At 39.1% G+C, this 22,342-nt stretch overlaps 1 protein-coding gene across 14 annotated transcripts in view; it reads right to left on the reverse strand.

Annotated features, from left to right (window-relative positions):
• The window catches only part of atxn7l1 (ataxin 7-like 1), a 169,331-nt gene that overhangs the window by 66,945 nt on the left and 80,044 nt on the right, over positions 1 to 22,342 (reverse strand). For all 14 annotated transcript variants that reach the window (XM_072267923.1, XM_072267913.1, XM_072267922.1 and 11 more), the window contains one exon: positions 2,753 to 3,045. In XM_072267923.1, the coding sequence (XP_072124024.1) occupies positions 2,753 to 3,045 (293 nt within the window). The remainder of the gene's footprint in view (positions 1 to 2,752; positions 3,046 to 22,342) is intronic.

A 22,342-nucleotide genomic window follows, 5' to 3' on the forward strand; every position in this document is an offset into this window, starting at 1 on the left:
TCACTCTGGAAATCAAACCTTGGAATATGCTTGGACCAAGGCTGTGCAGAGGTTTCGTGCTGATTGGTCCTCCTGGTGAACCCAAAACTATGCACTTGGAGGCCACTTTGTTAGGTACACCTGCTAGGTAATGCAAATATCTAATCAGCCAATCATGTGGCAGCAACTTAATGCATAAAAACATGCAGATGTAGTCAAGAGGTTCAGTTGTTGTTCAGACCAAACACGAGAATGGGCAAGAAATGTGATCTAAGTGACTTTGGTTGTGGAATGATTGTTGGTGCCAGAAGGGGCGGTCTGAGTATCTCAGAAACTTCTGATCTCCTGGGAATTTCACACACACCAGTCTCTAAAAGTTTACAGAGAATGGTGCGAAAAACAAAAATCATCCAGTGAGTTGCAGTTCTGTGGGCAAAAATATCTTATTAATGGAAGAGTTCAGAGGAGAATGGCCAGACTGGTTCAAGCTTGACAGGAAGGCGACAGTAACTGAAATAACCACGTTACAACAGTGATGAGCAGAAGAGCACCACACATCGAACCTTGAAGTGGATGGGCTACAGCAGCACAAGACCACTAACATAAATTCAGTGGCCACTTTACTTGGTACAGGAGATAGTGAGTGTACATTGGTGAGTAAATGCTACTTAATAGCACAGTCAGCAACTACCAAAACTGGGCAGTAGTTAGCTGGATTTGATTTATCTGTTTTTTTTTGTGAACACAACACACCTGGGCAATTTTCCACATAGAAATGTGGAAAACGATAGGTGCCAATGTTGTAAGTGTACTGGAAGTGCAGGGGAAGCTAGATCTGGAGCACAAGTCAAATCTCACAGGCTTTTCAGTAATCCTTGACATCACCTTAAATCATTTGAAATATGCTCATAACTTTCTCATATGACAATTACTTTACACCAGGAATCAGCCTACTGTGCTTCTGAATTGCTTCCAGTATATAATCCTATTAAATAATGAGTTCCATTCAGTATTAAGGACTGTTAAGAAATAGAAAGACGTGACTACTTTTCTTCTATCACTCTTGCACTGAACTTGTCATTAAAAGAATGCTACAATCTATTATAGTGTCCTTGAAACTATCAGATAGTTATGAGAAATCGATTCACAAATGCCCTTCAGGGAAGGAAATATGCTCATCTCAGCTGGTCTGACCTTTATGTAACTTCAGACACATCATTATGCTTTTTTCTAATTCGTTCTTCGAAATGTTCAAAAAACAATTAGGTACAGATGATAAATGCTGGCCTTGCCAACAAACATACATTCTGTTTCATTTTTTGAAAATACACAATTCTTTTCTTTTCTTTAATTCCACCTATGAAGCCTATACAGCTTATTTATCACTTGTCATATCCCCTGAAATCACTGAAGTTATTTTACTCTCAATCACACAGACTACTCTTCGTCCTCTACCATTTTCCAGGTTGACCTTAGATCTTGGTGTATTTAATTTTGAGTTTGGACCTGTAATTCATTCACTTCCTGACCGCACTTTATGTAGATGTATAAATTAAATTGTTTCAGTTACACAGCCTATCCTTAGTCCCTTCATTTTTTTAATACTATTCCTTTCATTTTAAATAAGTTAACATTTTTCAGATTTCTTCTTACTCCATACTGCCTGAAGTACAACTTCTGACCACCACTTTAACTTCTTCTTGTCTTTTAGAACTCCTATTCCTTCTTTACCTCCTATTTACAAGATTAACTTTTGACCAAAGCCTTGGCAGCTTTCCTGATGTGTGGAGACCAAAATTGAGAAGAATGTTGCAGCGGAGGCTTATCAGTGACTTAAGGTTTATCATATTTTCTTCCCTTTTCTACATTGTCTCCATTTATGGAATTAAAAATTCCATTTTTAAACAGCTTTCTTAACTTATTCTCCCATTCCTCCAAGATTTGAGTTGAAAAGTCCAAGGACCTTTCCATTTTCATGCCACTTTGAAGTTGTACCATTAAATTTACATGATCTTTCCTTGCAAAATGTTATCTTTACACACCTTACTGCAAACCTTGCTGCCACACATCTACCAATTTTGCCTCTGCTGCCTATTCCTCCTCCTTTATTTCACTTTTCATACATTGTCACATCTGGAAACTGAGCCTCTGAAAATCCATTCCTATAAAAAGTCACTTTAAAAATAACACCGGAGCACCACTGCTGTTTCCCTTGAATTCTGAAGAATAACTTTGCATCAAAGTTCTTCTGCCTGTTGTTTGTACCCACTGTGCTACTGTCCCTTTCATGCCTCAAGTTTCCTTTGCTGAAACTTTAATCCGTTCGTTATCCATTGGAAACAGGTAAGTTCTGGTACAGAACCCAGCTCAAGTTACCAGCCTTCATATCAAACGTCAATGTGGTTTGACGAATTATAATTATGAACCTGAGCCATGCGTCCTCTCTGAAGATCCAATAATGCATATTGCAGAAGGACATCCTGAATACCAATCATAATAGCAACTCTGGTTTATTTGTTCCTTCCTCAGCCGATGGACACCAGGGCACATTTTTTCGCAGAATCCCCAAATTTTCATTTGAGAACACACAAGTACACACTTTTAAAAATAACTATTAATACATATAATGTTAAATTATCCAAAACATATTTTACACAGTTTTATTCATCCCCATCTCCCAAAAAATACCTTTTGTAGATTTCCTGCTCATCGTTATATTAAACAATGACAAAGGGCAAGTTTATGGCAGAAGAAAGTAGAGAGTAATGCTCACCAGAAAGTCTTTTGTGCGACTTGTTACTACTTTTAGCACCATTCTGATGTTTCTTGTCTACCACAGGTGGCACTATTGCTTTCCCATTCAAAATTTTCTCAGATGAAGGTGGCACAGACTTTGATGTTGTTGATGTCAAACCAGATTTAACCAAACTTGCAGAAGATGTGGAGGATGAGGAGGCAGAAGAGGTGGTAGAGGTGGTAGCAGTGGTGGAACTCATTTTAACATTGGCAGCATCTGTTTTCACCAGGTTAGGCATCTTCTCAAGGCTGACTACTGGGACAGGAACACTGCAAGAAAAAAGTCCCACCGATTAGGAATGTCTCAGTATTTTAACCCTATCATGGGCACAAATGAAAAACTAAATTTAGAGGTGAATAAACCACTTCAGGCAGTATTTGTTCAGTATTTTGCCCAGGACATCATTTTAAATCAAATGACAGTTTCACAGTATGGGATCCCTTGTGAATAAAATGGATGCAGCGATATAGGCATTTTCTAATTTGTAATGAGCTATATAAAGTATTCAGCAGATCCAGAACTTTTGCATTTCTAATTTCAACTACACAAGGCTGGAGAGCAAATGAAAAGAGTTAGTGGACAAAAATGATTTGATACTATTAGGTTTGATTTCAAAACTTAATTCAACCAACAATTAACAAACATTGCTACACCTACCCATTAGCTTTGTTGACTAGCCAAGCCATTTCAAAAACAAAGGCTTAACAAAGTGATCAGAAATAATAGCATATCCAAATTGCATTGTTACACCAAGCAGCATTAATGAGATTGTTTTTGCTAAAATAGCCAATATTTGCCTTAATTTCCTGGAGGTTAATTACCCCAACGTGTTGGCGCATGGCCAAGTGGTTAAGGCGTCGGTCTAGTGATTTGAAGGTCACTAGTTCGAGCCTTGGCTGAGGCAGCGTGTGTGTCCTTGAGTAAGGTACTTAATCACACATTGCTCTGCGATGACACCGGTGCCAAGCTGTATGGGTCCTAATGCCCTTCCCTTAGACAACATTGGTGGCGTGGAGAGGGGAGACTTGCAGCATGGGCAGCTGCTGGTCTTCCATACAACCTTGCCCAGGCCTGCGACCTGGAAACCTTCCAAGGTGCAAATCCATGGTCTCACGAGACTAACGGATGCCTATAATTACCTCAACATACTCAGGCTGGGGTTAGGAGAGAAGAGAGATGATTAGAATCACCGGTTAGGGTTCCAGTTTCTGATTTCGGTAATTCCTGCAATAGCTACGTATCACAGGATCCAGCTGAGTAGTACTAACTTTTACAGAGCAACAGCCTTCTGGCACTCATTGACAGGTCTGGCAAGAATATTACCAGAAACAATGTAAACATAATCAAACATTACTATCTACAACCAAGGCTTAACAAAAATAAAGTGGATGGAAGAAGTAAGGAGGACAAAAATCTAGCTTTTGTGGCAAACGTGAACCATCTCAAAATGTGGAAAAGCAATATTCATCTTTCAGTGTTTAAGTACTAAACACTAACAACAGTGAGGACGCAGATCACCATTTTTGAAAATAAAGTACAGATATTACATTATCTGGTAGTCAGGATATTGAAAATGCAGCCTGAGAATCACAAGTGCAAAATGTTGTTCACCGATGCCAAAATAAATATTGAATCTGAACAGAGTTTGAGGAAGCAGGCAAAATAAGATCTGATGACTGGTTGGAAATTAAACTGACCTAGTAGGGTATAATAATGGTAAAGTTGTTGGTGTTAGCAGAATCTATAGGGAATGATTTATAGCATGTCCTTGAGCCTGATCAGCATCACCAAAATTTGTGCAAGCTATAGTTGATATTACTTTTCTGGATGTAGAACTTTCTTAACAGGATCTAAACAGAACAGCATCTGGGCAGACCCTAACCACATTATGAAGCTCTATTCCTCCCAGAACAGATGATTTAAGTTCAAGATCAAGTTTATTTGTTACTGAAACATAAACATATATGCAGCTAAATGAAACAGTGTTCCTCTGGGTTCCAGGTGCAAGACACAGTACATACAGTCACATATAGCCCATATAGTCACATATAGCACATACAGGCACAATAGCCCATATAGTCACAAAATAATATTAGCACAAGTCCCTGCAAACATGGCCTGAACATTCATAGTCCATGGGATGTTGGCCTGGAGCCATGTTTCTGTAAAAAAAAAAGCATGCAGTAGTTCCTCATCTCCTGAAGCCGCAGATGACAGCAATCCAACTTGTCTTCACAGAGCAAACACAAGAGAGCAGCACTGACCAGAGAGCGGCCTGCAGGGGCCGGCCCCCAACCCAGCACAGTTTCTAGCATACCTGTGAAAGATGACCCCCAAAAGGCATCAATCCAATGGTTGAGTTTACTAGTAAGGCTTCAGCAAGAGTCTGTGTTATCATATAACATCCAGTAGGTGGCAAGTTATGTACAAACTGGTCTTGGTTGGGTCCAAGATAAAGCTACTAGTTACTGGACTGGGAAATAATGGTTATGATGGGTACCTTAATAAAAGACAAAGCTTAAATACATTCTAAATCCAGCACAGTGTATTCCTCTTCCACTCCCATCAAAATCATGTTTAGGCGTAGTTGTGCAAAGCTAAGTAAACTGACTAAGTAAAAAGCAGGATTTTTAAGGCACTTTTCACAATGTCCGGTCATCCTGAAGAGCTTTACATAGTAATTAGATCCATTTAAGTGCAATGCAACAGAAGTAGCAATCTACCTCTGCACCACAATTTCTCATCAATAGCAACAGAATAACAAATAGGTAACCAGATTTTGGAGACAATGAGTGAGGAATAAGTTATTCCTCCGCTCTTAATTTCAAAGAGTTGTTTTAATACAGATAATGTTATTTGGCACATCAAATCCAATCTGGTTCTCAGGTCTCCGTGCCTATTCTATCCCAGTTTATTTATCTCTAATGCTTACCCAATTTCTTTCTGAAATGAACCACCCCCATAGGCAGCAAATTCCAGATTTCTAAAAAAAAAGTACTTCCTCACAACATTGTGTACCTTGCCCTGGACCTTAAATACACAACTTCTTGTCATTAGTATCATTTCTAAACCTGTCATAATGTTGTGCATATCAACTAAATTTCCTTTCAACCTTCTTTAATTCAAAAGAAACAACCACTGCTTTGCCAACATACCCTTGTAAATTAATATCCCTCAGCCCCAGATCAATCTGTTAACTTAAATCTTACCTTCAAAGGCCAATCAGCAAATGCACTAATTCGTGGTGACCAGAAATGGACACAATTCTCTAGCCATACCCTAACCCAGGGGTTCTCAACCTTTTTAAAGCCATGGAGTGCTAAAATTAACTGAGGGGTCCATGAACCCAGGTTGGGAACCTCTGGTCTAACCAGAGCTTGACATAGGTTTGGCACACAATTTACTTCAATTTATAAAATCCAAATCCCAGAAGTATTTTGCTAATATTCCCTCACATCCCTCTGTTGTAGCTCACTCTTTAGAAGTGTTATCAACTCTAGTTTGCTTCTCCCTCCTGCTTCTCTGTAATAAATTCCATCTGACAACCGTCGGCCTAATCTGTTTGCATAGCCATGTTCTGCCGAGGTCACGTGGGATTATACTCACTGCTTACCACAACTCCCAAGTTTTGCATCATGAGGAAATTTTCCATTTTTACACTTTTCTTCAATATCTGGGTAATTTATATTTAACCTAATACAGCTTTGGTCTCAGCATCCACCCTCATGGAAGTCTGCTGTCTACTACTCACAGTCTGAAAACAACCACATACTATTTTCAGTCCTCCAGCCGAACACATTCCAGCTGACGTTAACCCTCTTTTGCCATATGCCTCAATTCTGTTATCAAAGAATTGTTAAATACTTTCTAATAATTCATACAATATACACTGCAATCTCTTTACCTACCTTCTTATTAGTTCATCAAAAAAGCACGAGGTTGTACACACCAGCTGTGTGGTGAAAAAAGCACAACAGTGCCTCGTTCACCTCAGATGGTTGAGGAAGTTTGCTATGAGCCCCCAACTTTCTACAGGGGCACAACGGAGAATATCCTGACTGGATGCATCACTGCCTGGTATGGCATCACTTCCCTCAATTGCAGGACTCTGCAGAGAGTGGTGTGGACAGCCTAGCACATCTGTAGATATGAACTTCCCACTATTCAGGACATTTACAGAGACAGGTGTGTAAAAAGGGCCCAAAGGATCACCCCAACCACAAACTGTTCCCGCTGCTACCCTCTGGGAAATGGTACCACAGCATTAAAACCAGGACCAGTAGGCTCTAGGACAGCTTCTTCCACCAGGCCATCAGACTGATCAACTCACACTGATTTAAGTGTATTTCTACAAGGGGTGATTGATAAATTCATGGCCTAAGGTAGAAGGAGTCAATTTTAGAAAACGTAGCACACTTATTTTTCCTACATTTACACACTTAGTCCAGCGGTTGTGGAGCATACGGATCTCTTCATTGGAGAAATCGATGTCTTGGACCTCCAGAAGTGGTCCACAGCAGGGGTGATTGATAAGTTTGTGGCCTAAGGTAGAAGGAGATGAGTTATTAACCAAACTTTCTGCATTTTCACTCCGAGTTGAACTGCATGTGCATGTAACGAGAGCTGTACAACATCTCTTTCTACCTTAGGCCACAAACTTATCAATCACCTCTCATATGTTACATTGACTGTTTTATTTAATATGAATTACTGTGATTGCACATTGCACATCTAGACGGAGATGTAACATAAAGATTTCTACTCCTCATGTACGTGAGGGATGTAAGAAATAAAGTCAATTCAATTAGTGAGTCATATCTATCCCAAATGGCCGTAAACTCTTCCCTAATTAAAAAAAGGATCTACCACTTTCCCATATATAATGAGTAAACTCTTCATAGGCTTCCAGCCGGGTACAGGTATAAATCATTACCAATTGTTTGATGCCAGACTCTGCCACCTTCACCTGGGCATCTCTAGTCCAGTGGTATTTATACCCTTGTTATCTGTCCCTGATTAGTTATTTGTCATCCGCTGTCCTACCTTGTTTACAACCGAATTCCAGTTCTTACCTAGAATGAGAACCTTCATCTTTGTTAAAATTCTTTTCCTCTAGTTTTATTTCAATGGCATTATTTACCAGATGGTCCCAAAAGCCATTGGCATGGCACAGTAGTTTTGTGTCGTCAGTCAATTCTATGGCTTTTGCGAATGCAGTGTTCTGCTACTGCCGATTTCTCCAGGTAAGCCAACGGATATACCTCCTGTGTTCCTTGATGTGAATTTCCACAGTGCATCCTGTCTGGCTGATATACACTGCCCGGGTCACCCACACAAAACTATAGTGCCACGCCAATGGCTTTTGGGACTGCCTGGTGAAGGAAGCAATTGAAATTAAAATAGAGGAAAACAATTTTAACATAGACAAAGGTTTTGCTCTAAGTAAGAAGTGGAATTCGATTGTAAACAAGGTGGGACGGCGGAAACCTGATTGGATAAGGACTAACCAATCAGGTGGGACAGATGATGGGTATAAATACCACCGGGCTAGACATGCCCAGGCATCATACCTGACGAAGATGGCAGAGTTTGTCAGCAAAATATCAGTTAAAATTGATACCTATACCCGGCTGGAATAATAACTCCCTGATTATTATTACTAAAACCTTACTATCACTGATGCTGAACAGACTGGCTTTCAGTGATTTGGAATGCCCTTATACCCTTTCTTGAACATTTGCCGCTCACTAATTCTGTCATCTCTCCCACAACTGGGAAGTATGATGATGCTAAGGCTTCCTGTCAAGACCAGCACCGCTTCCCCCATTAGTCTAAGAAACAAGCCATCAGAACAGTGACCCATCTGCCTATAGCACAGAAACTAGTCACGAGATAATTATATTCTCAATGATCTGTAGCTGACACCGCACACTATGCAAGTGGGGAGGATGAGCAATTCGGAGAAGAATGAAGGAAACAAGCCTTGATGTAATATATTCTTTGACATACCAGGATATTCAATACCTTGATATTAAATGGGCAGAACCGAATGTCATTCCCTCGAAAGCCGGCAGAGCAAATCAAAGACATCCCTCCCCCCAACTTTTCGAAGGTTCAAATTTCATTCCATTAATTTTTCTGGAGAAATAGTCTTCATAGTGGTGGTGACGGGTGAGGAGAATGGGGTAAGCTGCCGAAACAGTAATCACAATATCTAACCCACTTCCTGAAACAATATAAGAGATTCATGAATTAACATGTTAGAAATGTTACGTATCTTTACATCAAATAATTCCAGAAGTTAGACCTCATTAAGGAGACAAACTTACTTGAAGATACTTGGAACTTCTTTATATAGCCTCAAATGGCAAGTGCATACAAATCAGAAAATTTACTTGAGCAAATAGTTAAATTATTTTGTGACTCCAGATACTACTGACAATTCACAATTGGAGGCTTTCTAGTTTTAAACATAACTCTATTGTTAATGAAGACTTTTCACATTGCGTTATATGACATGACAGTCAGATCATTAATACTAATCATAAGCAATGCCACAGGAGATTTGCTTGATATAGGAGCACAATATAGACAGATTTATAACAGCCATATACTTGACTGATTCATGTTTCATATTTTTGAAAGAGCAATAAATTAAGGTGTAATAATGTGCTAATTGTGAACCCATAAATAAACTTATTTAATCAAGTGAGAACTAATCCATAGAAATTGATTAAGGACAACAACATCATAAAGTTGGTCCAACTTCTTGATGCTATTTTGGATCCATACAAGGTGAAGAATATACTGGTAGAACTTAAGTCAAATGTAGATTTATTCCCATCTGACTGTACATATATACAAGCAAAAGAAACAATGTTCCCCTGGACCATAGTGCATATATCATACTCAGACATACAGTAAAACAAAATATTACCGGAAATAAGTTGATAAAATACAACTCAAAATGCATGTAGTGAGCAGCACAGTAAACAACTTGCTGTGCTTGTGACGAGACCTCAGTGGTGGCAGGGTATTCATTAGTCTCACAGCCTGAGAGAAGAAGCTGTTAGCCAGTCTGGCAGTCCTTGTCCTGATGCTTCTGCACCTCCTTCCACACAATAATGGGTCTAAGAGATTGTAGGATGAACAGTAATGATCCTAAACAATGCTTCCAGCCCTTCAGATACAACATTCCCAGAAAGTCACAAATAGGGGGAGGGAGACCCAGAGAACCTCTCAGCAGCTTTTACTATCCTGTATAGGGTCTTGCAGTCTGATGCCTTGCAGCTTCTGTATTCACAATGGTACAACCAGACAGGACATTCTTGATGGTGCTCCTGTAGAAATCGGGGTGGGATGTCTTGCAGACCTCAACCTGCTCAGAGAGGGTAGACCTGATGAAGGGTCTTGGCCCAAAACATCAACTGTACCCTCTTCCATAGATGCTGCCTGGCCTGCTGAGTTCCTCCAGCATTTTGTGTGTGTTAAAGAGAGTGTAAACGTTGTTGTGCCTTCTTGACTAGTCAGTAGGTGTTGTGTGTCCAGGTTAGATTGTCCATTATGTGCACACCAAGGAACTTCATGTTCTTCACTCTCTCTAAGGCAGAGCCATTCATGTGTAATGGAGAATGGTCAGCCTGCACCTTTAAGTCCACAATCATCTCTTGTCCACGTTGAGTCTCAGGTTGTTGTTCTCAAGCAATTTGACAAGTCTCTCTACCTCCCCTCTGTACGCCTGCCAAATCTATTGGAATTCTTTGAAGAATAACAAGCAGGATAGACAAAGGGGAAATCGGTATATGTTGTGTACTTGAATTTTCAGAAGGCCTTTGACAAGGTGTCACACAAGGCTGACTGACAGACTATGAGCCCATGGTTTTACAGGAAAAATTCTAGCATGGATAAAGTAATGGCTGACTGGCAGGAGGCAAAGAGTGGGAACAAAGGGAGACTTTTCTGGTTGGCTGCCAGTGACTAGTGGTGTTCCACAGAGGTCTTCGTTAGAACACATTACTTTTAAGTTAAATGTCAATGATTTGGTTGATAGAACTGATGGCTTTGTTGCAAAGTTTGCAGACAGTATGAAGATAGGTGGAGTGGCAGGTAGGTTTGAGGAAATAGAGAGGCTACAGAAGGACTTAGATAGATTAAGAGAATGGGTAAAGAAGTGGCAGATGGAATACAATGTCAGGAAGTGTATGGTCATGCTCTTTGGTATAAGAAATGAAAAGGTTGACTATTTTCTAAGTGGAAGAAAATACAAAAATCTGAGGTACAAAGGGACTTGGGAGTCCTTGTGCAGGTTTCCCTAAAGGTTAATTCACAGGTTGAGTCTGTGGTGAGGAAGGCAAATGTGATGTTAGCATTCATTTCAAAAGGACTAGAATATGAAAGCAAGGACGTAATGGTGAGACTTTATAAAGCACTTACTTGGAGTATTGTGAGCAGTTTTGGGCTCCTTATATTAGAAAGGATGTGCTAAATCTAGGCAGGGTTCAAAGGAGGTTCACAAAAATGATTCCAGGATTAAACGGCTTGTCAAACGAAGAGCGCTTAATGTCTCTGGGCCTGTATTCACTAGAATTCAGAAGAATGAGGGGTAACATCATCGAAACATATTGAATGGTGGAAGGCCTTGATACAGTGGATGTAGAAGGGATGTTTCCTAAGGTGGGAGAGTTAAGACCAGAGAACACAACCTCAATATACATGGGCGTCCTTTTAGAACGCAGATGAGGAGGAATTTCTTTAGCCAGAGAGTAGTAAATCTGTGGAATTCTTTGTCACAGGCAGCTGTGGAGGCCAAGTCTTTATGTATATTTAAGGCAGAGGTTGATAGACTTTTGATTGGTCAGGGCATGAAGGAATATGTGGAGAAGGCAAGAGATTGGGGCTGAGAGGAAAAATGGATCAGCCATGATGAAATGGCAGAGCAGACTCGATGGACCAAATGGCCTAATTCTACTCCTTATAGTCTTATGGACTCATCATTGTTGCTGATGACACCGACCGAACCCTTTTATATCATCAGCGAACTTGATGCAGTTTGAGCTGGATCTGGCAGTACAGTCATAAGTCAGCAGTGTGAACAGCAATGGGCTGAGTACACAGCTCTGTGGGGATCCAGTGCTCAGTGTGATAGAGCTTGACAAGTTGCTGCAAACTCAGATTGACTGGGGTACTTCCGTCAAAATGTCCAAGATCCATTTACAGAGAAGGGTGTTCAATCCTAACAAGGACAGTTTATCCACCAGCTTCTGAGGGGTGATTGTGTTCAATGCTGAGCTTAAGTCAATGAACAAAATCCTGGCATATGAGGCATCATTTTCTAGGTAGGTCAGGATGGAGTGCAGGGCCAAGGAAATGGCATCATTAGTGGACCAATTTGAGCAGTAGGTGAACTGGAAAGGTACCAATGCAGCCGGAAGGTGGTATTTTACACAATCCATTACCAGCCGCTCAAAGCACTTAATGAACTGAATCTGTATTTGGCTGAATTCCCTGTATATTTATCTCTTAAACATTCTGAATTTTACTAAAAGCAGGATGCTTAACAGTTGACAGACCAGTCCAAGTGTTATGGGATTTACACTCAGTGGCCACTTATTAGGTGCACCTGCTCGTTAATGCAAATATCTCATCAGCCAATCATCTAGCAGCTACTCAATGCATAAAAACATGCAGCCATGAAGAGGTTCTGTGGCTGTTCACACCAAACATCACAATGGGGAATAAATGTGATCTAACTTACTTGGACTGTGGAATGACAATCAGTGCCAAATGGGGTAGTTTGAATATTTCAAAAACTGCTGATCTCCTGGAATTTTCATGAGCAGTCTCTAGACTTTACAGAGAATTGGCAATAAACAAAAACATCCAGTGAGTGGCAGTTCTGTTGATGAAAATGTATTGTAAATGAGAGATGCCAGAGGAGAATGGCCACAATGGTTCAAGCTGACAGTAAGGTGACAGTAATTCAAATAACTACACAACAGTGGTGTGCAGAAGAGCAGATCTGAATGCACAACACGTCAAACCTTGAAGTGGATGGGCTACAGCAACAGAAAACTGCGAAGGTACACTTCAGTGAGTGAATGTATGTTTTATAAACTCTTCTATCTACTCCTGTTTTATGTTAAATTCTGAACATCGATATCCATCAAGAAACTTCTAATGAAGTTGCCAGTTTAAAGCTAATTTGAAATCCCTTCCATGAAATAATAAACATGCAATTTTTAAATACAAGGAAATGACCAACTCAAGCATGATTTCATATTCATAATACAGCATATTATGTGATCAATTAAACCTTGAAGTTACAAGAAAATATGTTATGAACTAAAATATATTTTATTTGTTTTAGCAAATGGGATGGCATTTTCTGGTAAGTTTAAAGAATATGCAATATGCCCAATAATAGGTTAATTTGTGTACAGAACTACTGTATATGCCCTTCAGCTCTGCATTATTTGTGCATAATACCACAAAGATATCTGTTAAAGGAAGAAAAACACAATTTTTTCAATATTTTCCTGAACCTTATATTCATCATCAGTCTCTTTGAAAAGAAACTTCCTATGCACTCTCATCATGAAGACGCATGATGGAACACAAAATATTCGTGTTTAAAGATAGACTTAGAAAAACTGACCTCTGATTAGATTTGCAAGCAATAGTTTATATAACTTCGGTTCGAAAATACACTTCTGTGACTCTAGCAATTCAAGGCTGGTTTTGGAAAGACCAACTCTTCCGAAGCAAATCAAACCAAATTAACTGCTATGCCAGAATGACTGTTAGAGAATTTATAGACTGTTCATTTACAACAAAGACAAAGAGGGCATTTTCCCAAAGCAACAAACAATCTGCTAGAGGAATTCAGTGGATCGATTATCAGTTCCTTCCCCATCTTCCACCCCACCCCCCGCCACCCCTCTGACCCCACAGATGCCGCTCGACCTACTGAAGTCTTCCAGCAGATTGTTTGTAACTCCAGATCCCAGCACTGGTAGTCTCTTGTGGCTCACAGGCATTTTACCCCAGGTTATTTAGTGATCTTAATCGAGATTATTCCAGATAAGAACATTTGAGTAATAACTGCCTAGAAAGCCAAGTGTAACTAGCACGCTGTGTATTCTAATGGTCACCCTGAGCATCGCAGTAAGATTTCCAAAAATATTTTAAAGTTGTAGCAAATTTGCTGATCATTCGAACCAAGATGCCAAAATTAAGAAAGTATTTGCTGCTTATTTTTCAATTATGTTATGCAATTGGCTGATATGCAAAACAAGTGAGCCTTTTTTTTTCAGGACACACATAAAGTTCAAATGTAATTCAATCTGAAGGTTATGGCAAAGAATGAATTATTTCAATGTATCGCTCTCAAAAATAATCATAAACAGGTATACCAATGGGTTAAAACAAAACACAAATTGCACATTGGGGAGAAAAAACCAAGATTAGAAAATGGACAGAAAACCTTTGAAAACTTACAGTAGTACAAGTTGCTACATCAAGATTTTTATTTGTTATCTATATCAGCCGATCCAAAAACATTCTGAAATTCATGCTCTCGCAAGTTCCTACTCATCTTCAATTTCAATCTTTCTACTTTTGAGAGTTACGCCTCAACTCTCAAGGTCCTTAGTGCTAAGAGCCAAGGCCCTAAGCACTGGAATTCTCTACTAAAGCATTTCTGCATTGCTGCTTCCCAACCTCACCCCCTTTGAAACACTAGTTAAAATGAATCCCTTTGGTTAGAGTTCTGGTCTGCCTCAATTTCTTATACAGCATGGTGTCATTTTTTTGGTCATGCCATAATGAGGGACTTATATTTGATCACATTGGAGAAGCTACTTAAATACAAGTGGCTATTGCTGCTGCTGTTGCGAGAAGGAACTGATCTGTGTCCTGTTAACAGAAGTTAATAGTACACATTCAAGAGCAGGAGCAGCAGGTTGCACTGCCTCTATTAGCTGAGTACACAAAGGCATCATCCCTATAGTACTATAACAACATTTAGAAGACATTTGGACAGGTACGTGGACAGGGGTGTGATAGAGAAATATGGGTCAAACCACAGGCGAATCATATTAGTGTACGTAGGAATCTCAGCATGGACAAGATGGGCCAAAAAGCACTTCCATGAATCTATAAAACATATATTAGGTGGTTCTGTTCTTAAAATGAACGGAATACAGGACCAAATACCCTGGTTGATCCATACATACAGCTATTTACAAAGCAGCACTCTGTTTGTTTAGCTGTCTGATCTAGAGCTTTCTCTTTCATCTCTGACTTCTTGGCAGATAAGTACAAACGGGAAGGCTCAACCAGATTAAGTATGGTATAGCTGTTTCTCCAAAAGAGAGATGTTATGGTGGAAACCTGAGAAAACAGAAAGAGCTCAATTGAAAGAAGTACACATTGGAAGAAAAGATCTGAGCTGCCTTTACAATTGTTCTATGCTTGACAAGGCAGTCTCATTGAAGGTTACTCATCATACTGCATCAAGAAAGAAACAGAAGCCAAGGATACATTCCATGAACTAAGTATAACGTACCCCATGTCTAAAGTATTCCCATCTACCTGATAAACTGCTATAATATTTAACCATACTAAATTGTGGTGGATTTTCCTTTCCTATTGCTTCACCTCTAGCATACTCCTGCCCATAGAAATTCATTGTCCCTTCTGGCTTCCAAATGTCTGGAGCCTCAACCAAGCGTTCCTGATACTCTACTAATGTCATTATTTTCCCACAGAGCAGTGCCCACAAGGAGTTGGTGCCCAATGCAAGTACAAGTGGTATGATAGGCATGAGAGCAGATGAATGTGCTGTGTGTCTGGGAGGCTGGTGTATACGTACTCAGTGTCCACATTTAACTAGTTCTCAAGTTAGTTGAAAAAAATATTCATTCCTTTCTTTGGACATAATCCAACAGCCACTGATGACCATAAACTAGCACTAAATCCAGCAATGGTGGAATCACTCATTTCATTACTAAAATAATTAATCTGGGAAACTGAACCAATTACTAACATTTATAAATCCATTTAAATGACATTCCTCATATTATTGTGCATGACAGATAATTATATTTGTAGCAGAGACTTTGAGCTTTCACTCAGAAGGCAGGAATAAATAGAAGCACTTACCAAATTGTACCTTGAATGTTATCAGAGAGTTAGTGGGGTTGAGATTAAGCAGATATTCTATAATCTGGTGCTGAGTAATTCAAAGTGACAGCTATCCTTTGTTCTAGACTGACATCTAAACTGAGTGATATTCTTTTAATCATATGACAAAATCCATTACGTGCTTTGTTTATTTTGTAGTACACCCTTGATTCCCCAATGAATGTAACATGCTACCATAAACTGCTTCAGTGTTTTTTGTCAATTGCTCTGTAAGGGAAAAATACAAGCATCAGAATACTGAAGGGATTTGTTAGTGTTACTGTTACAGTTCTGGGATTTCCATTTTGGAAAGGTGTTTAAATCTAACCAAGGATAAAATTTCCTTTAACTATTTCAGCCACTTTAAACTGAAGGACAGGGTATTTATCAATGGCAGTGCAATCCATTCCCTCAAATAAGGGGCTTGAAAGATCCTTTTCTACAATTAGTACAAAGTTATTCTCCCAATGTGAAATTTACTGAGTATGTTCCACTCTCTCAACTGTACAAGGTGCACAGTACATCAAGCAATTCTTTCATATGCTGTCAGCAAAGAAAATACCTCCCCTCTGACAAGTTTGCCAAGCACAGACATTATCTGATCAACATGTATGGTAGGCACAGGTCTAAACTGAAGTAAAAAAATTGATGATGTGGGAAAATAGGAGAATGTTTGAATGTAAATAAGTGACATTATTATGTCCATGACAAAGAACAAAAAGCACATTTTGTACTGTGCTGGGGTGTGGTAAGTAAACTAACATGCAATTGTACAACAGGAAAATGTAGAATTAACAAATGAAGCCTGGCTGCACACTGGGCGGCAATAAAGGCAGAACAGGGTAAGGGTAATGTCAGTGTCACGGAGGAAATACTTATGGCAGAGGAAAATTGTACAGATAAAAATAATAGTTCAGAATTAATATAGTCTGTCAAAAGTTTTACAAAGAGGTATTGTCTCATTAGCAAGTATGTACTGTAGGGTCCGAAATTGTGAAAGGGTAATGGGCGGGAAAATGGAAGAATTTACAGCACAAAATTGGCTGAGTGTATCCACTCTGGTATTAACACTACCAATCTACCTCAACTTACCCTTTGAGCATAGCCTTCCATCTGTTCTCTTCCTCTTGCACTTAACAAGTTTTTACAAAATGAACCTTTGCTCCACCCCTCAACCATTTCAACTGGTAGTGAATTCCATATTCTAATTATTCTGGGAGTTATTCAAGACTCACAATTCTGGATATGCTTTACATACAAACATCATCTTAATGCCTACCCATCTCAATTTCTTCCCATTATTTTGAAGGTCTCAATTATGTCCTTTAGGAAAGAAACAGCACCAGCCTTGTACTGGCTGATGGTAGGTAGGAATACTGCTCTAGAAGATTCCAATTATCCATTCAATGATCAAGAGAGGGACATATTGGATTGTAATGCCTAAAATTTATGTAGAACTGCTTCTAGAGTATGATTCCTTACCAATATACTATTGCCAAAATTGGATCTGGGAAAATACGACCTGATAAATTAAACAGCATTTAATAACGTTTAAAGGCAAAATGTCAGTACAGAATGAGAGAGAGCAGATTTACGAAAGACTAGGTTAGTATTTAGTTCCAAAACAAAGATTAGAAAATTGCAGATCATTTACCTTTTATAAAAACTTCAGATTCTTACCTGAACTTCATAATAAAAATTGCACTTGAAGAGGAAAATATGAAGAAAAATCAGAGTATGAAAAACAGATTATAGTTGAGGAAAAAGAGGAACAAACTATGAATACATAGCCTCAAAAGAATATTTTTTAATCTAAATGCATATTCCAAATCAGAAAAAAAACAGAAATGTCATACAGGATTCAGAGAGGAAAGGATCATTTATGAGAGGAAAACTCTGAGCCATCACTCGATAAATCCAAGGATCATAAAAAAAATAAACTGGAGGGAAAGGAGAGGGCAATTGAGACTATAAATCTACTATATTATTGTATGACACCCAAATGGATGCATCAACCTGGCATTATAGAAGGAAACTAATAAACTAGTACAGTTGCGAGCTCCTCTCTGCTCATTTAAGTCAATCTGGATAGTTTGGTACCTTGGGTAGGAAGGCTAGGGTGGTGGAGTTGCATGCAGCTGATAGTCAGAAAGAGGTTTGGGAAAATAGGTACTATAGATTAGGGCCAAGCATGGAAGGATATTGAAGTCTTTGAGTCAGTGAATGATATGGTTAAAGGGAGGGTAATGTTAAGAATGTGGTACAAGTAGATTTAAGGAAAGCCTTTTCATGGTTTACCACTCTTGGGCATCAAGGGATAAGAAAATACAGAAATAGTAAACAACTGAATTCTAATCAGAAACAAATCACGAGGCAAGGACAGAAATTCAATGGTTGGTAAAAGAGAGAGGATGTCTTACAAGATTTGGTTCTAGGATTGCTTTCATTTCTGTGTACATGAATGAGTTACACATGGGATCAGAGGGAGCTGGAGCCCTCCGAAATAGATAGTCACACTCACAAAATGCTAGAGGAACTCAGCAGGTCAAGCAGCATGCACAGAAAGGATTAAACAGTAAAGATTTTGGGCCGAGACCCTCCAAAATACTATTATTTTCTTATAATTATTTTCCATTCATTTGAAAATGCAATAATTTCATCTTTCCATTGCCGAATTTTCTGTCTTAAATCTTAAAACAAATAGCCTGCAGGTTTCTTATACTGACAATTTTTTAAAAAGGAATGCTGTGCAGTATTAATTTATGAAGGAAACATAAACCTGAGCAACTGCAGATATACCAGCAGTACAGGGAAAGAATAAAAAAAATTCCAAGTACAAGCCTGTTCCAGCTTATAAATGTTCGACTTACTTTATTTAGAGATACAGCACAGTAACAGGCACTTGCATCCCAACAAGCCTGCACCGTCCCATTACACACGTGACCAATTAACCTGCTAACCCACATGTCTTTGGAATGTGGGAGAAATTGGAGCACCCGGAGGAAACCCATGCAGTCATGGGAAGAACATACAAACTCCTTACAGACAGCAGCAGGCCATGAACCCCATTTGGTGGTGCTGTAACAGCATTGCCCTAACCATCATGCTACCTTGCTGATTTATGCACACCTTCTACATACAATCAAGCTTCCATAAATACTAAATGCAAATGAAAACCAGCATATCACATGTTTACATGTTACCCTCCCAGTTACGAGATACCATTGTCTCTTAAGGACAGAGGCTGCCAGTTTCACCATAAAAGGCCACTTAATAGAGTTGATTTGGAAACTGGCAATCATTTCTATTGATTCCAACACAATAATTCTGTTTTTAAACAATGTGACAAAGTACATCCTGATTCTTCACCATTATAACCAGAGGAAGATAATATATAAATGTTCATGTCAAATGCTCTCATCAACACCAATCATAACAAGACTGCGATCAAGTGATTTTGTGCATTTTCTAACTGATGAACAAATTCAACTTACAGACATCTGTAAAGATGGAACCCGATGGTGACCGGGGTGGCCTCTGTATCTAATCTCATGGAGAAGAGGGAGAAATTGCATCAATATGTGAATGAATCACTCAGCTGAACAAGATGAGTAATTAGTTTTTTTAAAAAGCTGTAGATTAAATACATCAACTATAGGATGAAAGGGGTGTCAATGTCGGTGATGCGTCACAACTTGAGCATGTGCAATGTAACTATCTGGACCACAATCCTGGATGTCACATGAGTGTAGTAAATGCCTACAGAAGAGGCACCATGATAGCATAGCAGTTAATGCAATGATATTACAACTTGGGGCACTGTTTGATGTTCATTTTAAGGAATTTGTACGCCCTCCCCATGAACGCATGGGATTCCTCCAGGTGCTATGGTTTCCCCCAACATTCCAAAGACAAACCAGTTAGTGGGTGAACTGGTCATTGTAAATTGTGCTGTGATTAGGCTCGGGTTAAGTAGGTGGCTTGCTGTATGGTGTGGCTCGGTGGGCCGGTTCCGCACTGTATCTCTAAATAAAATGAAATAAACATTTTTTTTATAATATAATTTTTATTGAGTTTTCAAAAAGAATACATGAAAAGATAAAATCTACCCTCCCCCCTCCCCCCTCCGCCATATATAGTCCTACCTAAAAAGAAAGAAGAAAAAAAAAAGAAGAGCCGCCTGGGTATTGGAAGGTTTCCACATGCTCCATGGGATTCAAAATAAATTTAGTATAATTATTCGTTACTTTCCCCAAGGGACCAAGATCTTTATCGGAGCACTTAAATATGCCATCCTATCTTTTGTAAATAAGGGTGCCAAATATTCAAAAATGTTACATATTTATCTCTTAAATTATAAGTAATTTTTTTGAGTGGAATAGAACTAGCCATTTCATTATTCCAACGATCCATACTTAAATACGAATCAGATTTCCAAGTAACTGCTATAGTCTTCTTAGCTACTGCCAATGCAATTTTTATAAATTCTTTCTGATATTTATTCAATTTAAGTTTCGGCTTTATCCCTTCAATATCACCTAATAGAAATAATACAGGGTTATGTGGAAGTTGAGTTCCAGTAATTTGTTCCAATAAGACTCTTAAATTTATCCAAAAGGGTTGAATTTTAAAACAAGACCAAGTAGAACGTAAAAAAGTACCAATTTCTTGATTACACCGAAAGCATTTATCGGATAGATTTAAACTTGAAATAAACTTGTGGAACCTCAATGCTTAGTTACCAAGCTGATGTCTAAAATGTAGACAGGTCAAGGACATCAGTAAAATGTAGTTATCAAGAAACTAAATTATCGTGTGGCAGACTTGTGTGACTGAGACAGGAATGGAACACCTCTGGTGAAGTGCTTCAGAGGACTCAATCGTTGCTCTTTATGAACAAGCACAGAATTCTTTCTAAGTGAATGAAGGCAATATCAAGAAGATAGTGGTAAAACTTAGCATGGATCATCGATATGGGCAGCTGTTTAGGTAGTAAGAGTGCAGAATAATTTTCTGGGTGTATGACAGCACAGTCAAAAGGAAAAATACTTTTCCTGGCAACAAAAAATTTCACAATGCTATTGACAGGAGAAACTTCACAATGTCATGAGATTATTGGGTTTTTGCAGTCCATGATAGAAACAGAACCAGGAATGAATTTCTGCTGAAGAGAGTTTTAACGAGTTGTGGTTAACATTAAACCATGAATGACTGCATGATTTATTTCTAGGATTGTAACCCAAGCCTCATATAAATTTACATTGAATAATGTATTCCAAGAATACATGCAATTGAAGAATGATGCAGGAAACAAAGTTTCAATTGAATAAAGAGCTCAATACTGGGGGAGGAGAGAGCTCTACTATTGAGATAGGCGCTACTGAAACTGGAACCCATGTTCTGGTGAATCAGCCAATCCTGACAACTAATGGGATTTTCAACAAGCTGGGGAGGCAGTGGGTTGGTAAAAAGACCAAGGAAAGGCAAAACTCAGAAGCAAAAAGAAAAAAGTCAACATGATTGAGCAATAATCTGGGCAAAAATAAGTAGATTGGTCCAAGAAGGGTCACTGAGTTTAGCATCACAGTGACTAGAGCACTACAAAAAGTATTAAGTGTGCAACGCAATTACAACGAAATAGGAAACAGGACAGAACAAATAGAAATGAATTATTCTGGAATACTTGATTTTTAACATAAGTAATCAAAATAGAAAAGCAGAATTAAGATATTAATGATCCCTATATAATAAAGATGGGATAAAGGCAATAAAAAAAAGACTCCAAACTTGGGACAATCACAATCTAGCATCAGAATAGGTGGAGCTGTGATGAAATACAGGGCTGGAAACATTGATATGAATAGTTGATGAGCCACTTTATTCATTGTTGTAGTGTAAGGTAGAGCAGCGGTCCCCAACCACCGGGCCGCAAGGAAACGATATGAGTCAGCTGCACCTTTCCTCATTCCCTGTCACGCACTGTTGAGCTTGAACGCACGTGAGGTCATTAGCCGCGCGTCGTCCATGTCAGCGCGGGAAGGCGATCAACTCCTCGAGTTTGCAAATGACGGCAGGCTGAAAATTATGTTTGCTATAACATCTCTGCGGGCATTCTGGATCAAAGTCAAGGGCGAATGTCCTGAGATAGCCACGGAAGCACTGAAAACGTTGCTTCCATTTCCAACTTATCTCTGCGATGAATGTAACAAAAACTAAACTGCAGAATAGACTGGACATAAGGAACCCCGTTCGAGCATCGCTGTCTCCCATCACCCCTCGATGGGACCTTCTTGTTGCAGGGAAACAGGTATTCAGCCCAGGGCTCCCACTGATTCAGCGATATTGGTGCGTTGCAATGATTTTATATGTTCATACGGGGAAAAT

The sequence above is a fragment of the Mobula birostris genome, chromosome 9 (genome assembly GCF_030028105.1).
Source record: "Mobula birostris isolate sMobBir1 chromosome 9, sMobBir1.hap1, whole genome shotgun sequence".
Taxonomy (NCBI): domain Eukaryota; kingdom Metazoa; phylum Chordata; class Chondrichthyes; order Myliobatiformes; family Myliobatidae; genus Mobula; species Mobula birostris.